Source organism: Polistes canadensis, unplaced genomic scaffold, assembly GCF_001313835.1.
Source record: "Polistes canadensis isolate GaletaPanama2010 unplaced genomic scaffold, ASM131383v1 scaffold_57, whole genome shotgun sequence".
NCBI classification, from domain to species: domain Eukaryota; kingdom Metazoa; phylum Arthropoda; class Insecta; order Hymenoptera; family Vespidae; genus Polistes; species Polistes canadensis.
The window spans coordinates 444367-450843 of NW_014569604.1; the positions used below are offsets into that span (position 1 = coordinate 444367).

General features: G+C 25.3%; 4 protein-coding genes and 1 non-coding gene across 6 annotated transcripts; 4 read left to right on the forward strand and 1 right to left on the reverse strand.

Annotated features, from left to right (window-relative positions):
* The first annotated feature begins 255 nt into the window (after window positions 1-255).
* On the forward strand, window positions 256-854 carry LOC106785844 (glutamyl-tRNA(Gln) amidotransferase subunit C, mitochondrial). Its single transcript, XM_014746622.1, has one exon. The coding sequence runs from the start codon at window positions 343-345 to the stop codon at window positions 778-780; it is 438 nt and encodes a 145-aa protein (XP_014602108.1). The 5' UTR covers window positions 256-342; the 3' UTR covers window positions 781-854.
* Window positions 679-2027, forward strand: LOC106785841 (DNA polymerase subunit gamma-2, mitochondrial). The gene is made up of 2 exons (XM_014746617.1): window positions 679-1319; window positions 1399-2027. Exons 1-2 carry the CDS (start codon window positions 771-773, stop codon window positions 1840-1842), a joined length of 993 nt encoding a protein of 330 aa, XP_014602103.1. The 5' UTR covers window positions 679-770; the 3' UTR covers window positions 1843-2027.
* Window positions 2028-2597: 570 nt separating this feature from the next.
* Window positions 2598-3713, reverse strand: LOC106785843 (ER lumen protein-retaining receptor). The gene is made up of 3 exons (XM_014746620.1): window positions 3623-3713; window positions 3274-3463; window positions 2598-3139 (listed from the first exon to the last, which is right to left on the reverse strand). The coding sequence occupies exons 1-3, from the start codon at window positions 3711-3713 to the stop codon at window positions 2782-2784; spliced, it is 639 nt and encodes a 212-aa protein (XP_014602106.1). The 3' UTR covers window positions 2598-2781.
* A 13-nt stretch (window positions 3714-3726) lies between these two features.
* On the forward strand, window positions 3727-5754 carry LOC106785842. 2 transcript variants are annotated; one of them, XM_014746618.1, is made up of 6 exons: window positions 3727-3871; window positions 4386-4524; window positions 4621-4828; window positions 4914-5043; window positions 5115-5348; window positions 5450-5754. In XM_014746618.1, the coding sequence occupies exons 2-6, from the start codon at window positions 4409-4411 to the stop codon at window positions 5581-5583; spliced, it is 822 nt and encodes a 273-aa protein (XP_014602104.1). In that variant the 5' UTR covers window positions 3727-3871; window positions 4386-4408; the 3' UTR covers window positions 5584-5754. The 2 variants fall into 2 exon arrangements, with proteins under 2 accessions (XP_014602104.1, XP_014602105.1); XM_014746619.1 differs by lacking the exon at window positions 3727-3871 and having other exon boundaries at window positions 4257-4524; window positions 4621-4856; window positions 4984-5043.
* Window positions 5755-6198: 444 nt separating this feature from the next.
* Trnai-uau lies at window positions 6199-6292 on the forward strand. The gene is made up of 2 exons: window positions 6199-6236; window positions 6257-6292. It is a non-coding gene; the product is annotated as a tRNA-Ile (tRNA).
* The last annotated feature ends 185 nt before the right edge of the window (window positions 6293-6477 follow it).

The following is a 6477-nucleotide window of genomic DNA, read 5'->3' on the forward strand; positions in this document are numbered from 1 at the left end:
AATTGTTCGTTCTCTTTCTTTTGGCAACTTAAAATTATATATAGACATATCATTATAAAAATAAAATTTTTTCAATTATTCCTGATATTATATTCGGATTAAATATATATATTATTATTATTTTCTTTCTTTTTTTTTTTTTTCGAAAAAATTCAAGATTATCAGATAATTGTTATCGATGATAGATGGCACGGTAGACGCATATTGTATTATGTATAACAACAATGCATGTCCAATCTTTTGAAATACGAGTTGGTTGTTATTATTTGCATTGTTAAAATAAGTAGTAATGTAATTGTGTATTTGAATATTTTTTTTGATATTAATAATAAGTGATTATAAATGAGAATGTTATTGCAACTTTATCGATACAAATGTAAATCATTTTTAAGATCTAAAATTGCATCATTTCGATATGTAAGTACTTGCGAAAATACAGTGCAAGAACAATTAGATCAAACGAAGATTGGTTGCACATCTGTTATTAACGAAGAATCGATAAATAAACTTGAAAAATTATCCTTAGTTGGATATAATAACGATCATGGTATTGCGATCTTAAAAGCAGCTGTGAATTTTTCTGAACGTTTACGAAATATTGATATACCTGAAGAAATTCAACCATTGTACAATCCTTTAGAGGAACAGAATTTATATTTACGAGAGGATAAAGTGAAGGAAATTAATAATCGTCAAGAAATTCTGAAAAATGCACAAGTTTTAGAAGAAGAATATTTTATAACTCCATTGCAAAGTCATAAAAACAAATCATGTGTATAGATAATGTATTAAAAAATATAGGTACAACGTTTATGAACTTTTCTAAAAATGGATTCATTTATGGATCGCAAGGTAATATGCTTCTTAGAAATTTGGAGGCACATTGGTTCTTACATTGCGTTACTATGTCACCTTACAATGTTTTTCTAACTACTAACGATATGATTAAACATAATCTACAAGTATTAGATAATATGAATATAAATGAAATACCTTATGGACTTGGTATAATAGAAGATACAAAAACTTCTTGGAATCAATCAATTTTGCCAAAAGAATGTAAGGTGGCGTCTCATAAAATTGCTAAAACTATTACATTTGTACATAATTCTCAATCCAAAGACTTGTTTTATAAAAAACAAAGAGAACGAAAAATGTGGTGGCGTAAGCTTACTCAAAATCCTTCAAGATTTCTACTTACAGAATCAAGAAAGTCCAAAAATCGTGAGATCATTGACATAGAAGTATCATTTCCTTTTGGTAATATTATTGTAGAATCAATTATTTATCAACACGATGTTCAGAAACTATTCTTAGAGGTATTACCTTATTAATATAACATTTATGACAAATTCATATAACTTAGAAAAAATTATTACTTTATTTATCTATTTGCAGACTAAAAATTCTAAATATGATATTGGCGATGTGCAAATGATTGAACATATTGCTTCCTTAGATTGGGGTTGTTTAGCATTACTTTCTGATAGTTACGAAGATGGTAAATCTAATCAAATATTGTTACACCCAAAGATTTCACCGTATAAAGTTGCTTTTTCCGTTGAAAAAGAAAATAATGATACGGATTTGGATGCAGAAAAGTTAAATCGTTTTATTATTTATTTAAATAATATACTGAGAACAAAAGGTTTTGAAACAATATTAGCAAATACAAAAGAAGTTATTGAAATGTGCTTAATTCCTTTTGTTGTTAGCGTAACTCAGACTAGTCTCAAAAATGGCATAATACGTATTACGAGTAGATCAACGACCCTTGCAGAGGCAATTCATTTTACAGATTTGGCGAAATATATTGGTTTGCGATGTGGTCGCTCAACGTGACAAAGAATCAATAATGTAAATCTAATCATTATCTTCATTTTATATTTTATTTTTCTAAGATTATATTACCAATCTTGATGCATCTTTTTTTCTTTTTACAATTTCTCATTCAATAAGATACTATTTATAGTCAATAATCTTCATAAATGGCATTGACAAATAAAAAATAAATAATTATTTTGAATGTTATTCTATTTTAATATCTGCTCATTTAAATTGCACGTATTACCAATCTTTTTAATTTTATTACGTATTATTAATCTTTTAATTTTACAATGCAAGATATTGTTTTTTATTGTTCACAACATTTCTCTGCTGCAATTTAAAAAATACCTGTATATCACTTATAGTTTATTTAAATTAATAAAGTAAATTATTTTATAATATTATAATAATAATATTCATATTTAATTAACAAAAATTAAACAATTTCAATATTACAGTTCTAGTTTTCTGACTGGCTTATCCAATATTCAACTTCATTTCTTGTTCATCTTTATATGGAGCTTAACATTGTCACAGAAGTATTACTTCTTTTTAATAAAAAATTGTCTCACGCAGATTTTATGCTTGAGAGTATATTTTTATGCAAGATTTCTCATGTCTTATAAAATTTAATAACAATGTAGAAAACATGAATACTACAAAGAACAATCATAGATCATGCGTGATAATGAATAATGAATAATGAATAACTCAGAGTTTCAGAAAATTTGGAGAGACATACTCGTGTGCGTGTGCATACTTCTGTTCTGTCAAGTATAACCAACTTTTAATTACAATTCAAATGACTATTATGCTTCGATTGACAGTTAGTTTGATGTACTTTCAAGGAAGTATGTTAGGATTAAGTTACGCCAGTAAAATTAGCTATGTAAGATAATTTGAAAATCAAATCACCATCCCAACATACTTTCTAAGAAGTATATTAAGATACAGTTAAGCAGGTAATTGTAACTTTTTGCCTTTCAGTACTTTGGTAATATAGAGGTAGAAAAAATCACAATAAAGAACTGTTTGAATCAAACCGGCGGCAATTGCGATCAAATCATAATGATCTTCTGCATAATAACGATAAACCCAATTTAATAAATATAAGCCTCTGTATGATCCCAAAGCAAAGAGATAGTGACTGGTAATACTCTCTGCTTCGCTTGTTTTGGAAACAAGAAATAATTGTGGCAATATTGCGAAGGATTCCAAATAAATGCTAAAGGTCCATAAAACTTCTACAACCGTTAGTTCATGGTTTATCAATAAAGCTAGTACAAAGGTAGGTATAATCAAAAATTCAATTCTGAAACATAGAAGTTACACATGTTATTTGTTATAATAAAAAATGATGAGAACAATATTGGAGTTATTGATAGTAAGATATCAAAGATAAAATATATTATATATAAATATAAACATATACACATATATATATACCTGAAAGTGTCATGATTATGATCATATGTAGCCTTGAATTTGATATACATTAGATACACCGTAGCAAATGATGCCGAGAGAAAAATTATCTTCATTAAAGTGTTGTAGATAGAAATGTATGTGTTTATCAGATCTAGATATCGTGTCGTATAAACTATTGCAAATAATATTTGCGTTTTTCCGCTTATACCTAAATATTAATTTGGTATTAAATAAATTACATATATATATATATAAATATATATGTAATTAAAATATTTAAAATATATAGATAAAGTTAAACAAATTAGTAAAGTAAGTATTAAAAATATTAATATCATGAATATTACTGAATGAAGTGAATACAAACCGGCACAACTTCGCGTTTTCCATATTTTTAATAGCAATATAATAATGGCTAAAAGGTGCGATAAGTCACCTAAAAGGCGAAAAATGTTCATATCTTCGTTTACTAATCACTAATTCTTTCACACAGAGGATAAAAACGCACAGTGCACCAATCTCTTAATGCATCTAAATATGACGTGGCTTTAGACGCTGCATCGGCAGATGGCCGAACGATTAGTACCATTTCAGCCGGAAGTGTATACGTATTTATGTATGTAGTTTATCTTCTTTCGTTACTTTATTTTTTTTTTTTATAAATCCGTTTAAATAAAATAGACGTATTCCTCTTTGACAATATTTATTAATATTTTCGTCTACGAAATATTTTTCTGAAATTCTTTAAAGTAAAGAAAGAAAGAGAGAAAAAATAGGAAATTTCTTGTAATTTGATTCGCTCGCGAATATTCTTTCGTAAAATGTTTGCCAATAATATTAATTTACTTTTATGCTAATTCTTAGATAATGTATTTTGTCTGTAGTTAATATTTTTTTTTATACGTATATATAACTGTATAGAAATTTTTGGTTTAAGTATTATTTGATTTGGTTAAAATATAATGTAATTATTGACATGATTCTTTGTATAGAGATTATGATTTTTAAAAGTTGGCAACAATTAATATAGATCAATTGTTAATCTTCCCGATAGATGGCTACTCTGTAACGTAAATAATAATTTAAATAGGTACAAGTTGCACTTAAAATTTGTTTTTGTTATTTATTAGTTTAGTTCACATTTTAATGAGAAATGGAAGATCAATTAGAGCAAATAAAACAAGATGTTTTTCAACAAGTATCTTTACTGAAAAAGAAAATATACGAAGAAGAAACTGTCAAATTTCGACAATTAACATCCTCCACTCGGTGCTATTATATTTTATTTTACATTTATTTTATTTATTTATTAAGTATATAATAGTTTTTAATATTATAAATTGTATAATATATTTATCTTTACAGAAAGCCAAGCTCTACAGAAGAAGATTTTTCAGATAAGGAATATTCATGGCATGAAATGCGTAAAATATGTAAAATATCACAACGTATAACTGGAATTAAATTTAAGAATTCTACAAAAAATTGGATTAAGGATAAGATTTATAAATATACAACTAGTGTAGATTCTAAAACTATTAACTTTTATTTAGAGTTAACCGTGGATTTAAAAGTATTGATATATAACAAATTTATAAAAAGTTATATATGTAATAGTATAAATTTATTTAATTTATTATTATTTATTTTTTATTTAGAATAATCCTGATTTTGAAATAGTTGATATAACTTGTCATTTTTTAAATCTTCAATCTTGTTATTTGACAGAAATAACATCATGGGTTCAATCTTTTTCGAAGTTAAAAAATTTATCCTTTCTTATGTCTGGTAATTTAACAATGAAAAATTACTTTAAGGTTTTAAATTAAGTATTTCAAATGACTGTTTATATATTTCAGGAATATCCGATTATAGTTATTGCAATCGTTTTCGTCAGAAAGTTATTACATCCTTAAAAGAAAATAATTATGCTAATATTTATGAACGCGAATATGAAGGTGGTGGAATTTTGTTAGATATTAAATCACCAAAGAATCCAAACCATATATATCTAAAATATCTATGGACATTAAATTATGTTGAAAGAACCTGTCGTATAGATCATCATTTTATAATAACTGCTACAGATTTTGGTACTAGTATAACAGTTTCATAAATTTAGTTACATTGTTAATAGCGTATATATGTATACATATATAGATATATAAGTTTCCTTTATTTATAAATATTTTAGGCGTGGAATTTGTTGAAGAAAATACTCCATTAATTAAAAAATTTTGCAAGCTAAATCTCAAGAAGCAAGATTTAGTTGAACTATGGGCAGAATTATGTACTGCTATTGAAATTTACGAAGATCAGAATATGTAAAATATATAATATTTAATCCTTTTAATTGAAATTTTATTATTTATAAGGCATCTTTATCATCCTCTAATATCCCTCATTCACATTTATTCATTGTATAATCCTATGTAATAAAAATATATAATAAGAACGTGTTAAATAAAATAAAGTAACAATAAAAAAATCTGAATCGGAGAAATACAAAAAAGTTGAGATGTTTATTAAAATATTGTACAATATTCAATTACGATGTACTGATAATTAGATGCATTAATTTTTATAAGAATAAAATCGATTCTAAAATTAAATATAAAAATATCGTATTAAAATTTGAGTAAAAATTTTGATACTTTACTAGTTATATTATATTAATTAATTTAATATTATTATTTATATTTACAATTATAAATTTGATGATGAACAGAAAGATTTGCATATACTACTAAATGCAGTTTTTCCTGAAATTAATTTAGCAATAAATGTCATTTTACTACTAGTCTGTAATTAAGTACGTAACGTCTTTTAATATGAATAGCAATATAAATTGTTACAAAAGTTGGTACTATTTATAATAATAAATAATTAATAATTTTAATATACAAGATAATATAAAATACAATAAGGACCTCAAACCACAGATCCCCAGTGGCGCAATTGGTTAGCGCACGGTACTTATAAGACAGTAACTTTGTGAGCAATGCCGGGGTTGTGAGTTCGAGCCTCACCTGGGGAATATTTTTTTTTTCTTATTTTGTCCTTAGAAAAACTTTAGTACAATAAGAATTATCAAATTATATTAACTAAATATTGATGTATAAAATATTAAAATTTAATATTTATTATAACTGAAGTTATACACGTGTAAAAGAATCTCGAAATTTACTTGTTGTAAATTACACTTGTATGTATCCATGTATT

Excerpts from the sequence above, each read along its gene's own strand:
- LOC106785844 (XM_014746622.1), top strand. The coding sequence starts at position 343 with ATGAGAATGTTATTGCAACTTTATCGATACAAATGTAAATCATTTTTA.
- LOC106785842 (XM_014746618.1), top strand. The coding sequence starts at position 4,409 with ATGGAAGATCAATTAGAGCAAATAAAACAAGATGTTTTTCAACAAGTA. Across the intron at positions 4,525-4,620 it reads CAATTAACATCCTCCACTCG|AAAGCCAAGCTCTACAGAAG; the intron begins GTGCTATTATAT and ends TTATCTTTACAG. Across the intron at positions 5,044-5,114 it reads TTTATCCTTTCTTATGTCTG|GAATATCCGATTATAGTTAT; the intron begins GTAATTTAACAA and ends TATATATTTCAG.
- LOC106785843 (XM_014746620.1), bottom strand. The coding sequence starts at position 3,713 with ATGAACATTTTTCGCCTTTTAGGTGACTTATCGCACCTTTTAGCCATT. Across the intron at positions 3,464-3,622 it reads GAAAACGCGAAGTTGTGCCG|GTATAAGCGGAAAAACGCAA; the intron begins GTTTGTATTCAC and ends ATTAATATTTAG. Across the intron at positions 3,140-3,273 it reads CATAATCATGACACTTTCAG|AATTGAATTTTTGATTATAC; the intron begins GTATATATATAT and ends TCTATGTTTCAG.
- LOC106785841 (XM_014746617.1), top strand. The coding sequence starts at position 771 with ATGTGTATAGATAATGTATTAAAAAATATAGGTACAACGTTTATGAAC. Across the intron at positions 1,320-1,398 it reads TTCAGAAACTATTCTTAGAG|ACTAAAAATTCTAAATATGA; the intron begins GTATTACCTTAT and ends ATCTATTTGCAG.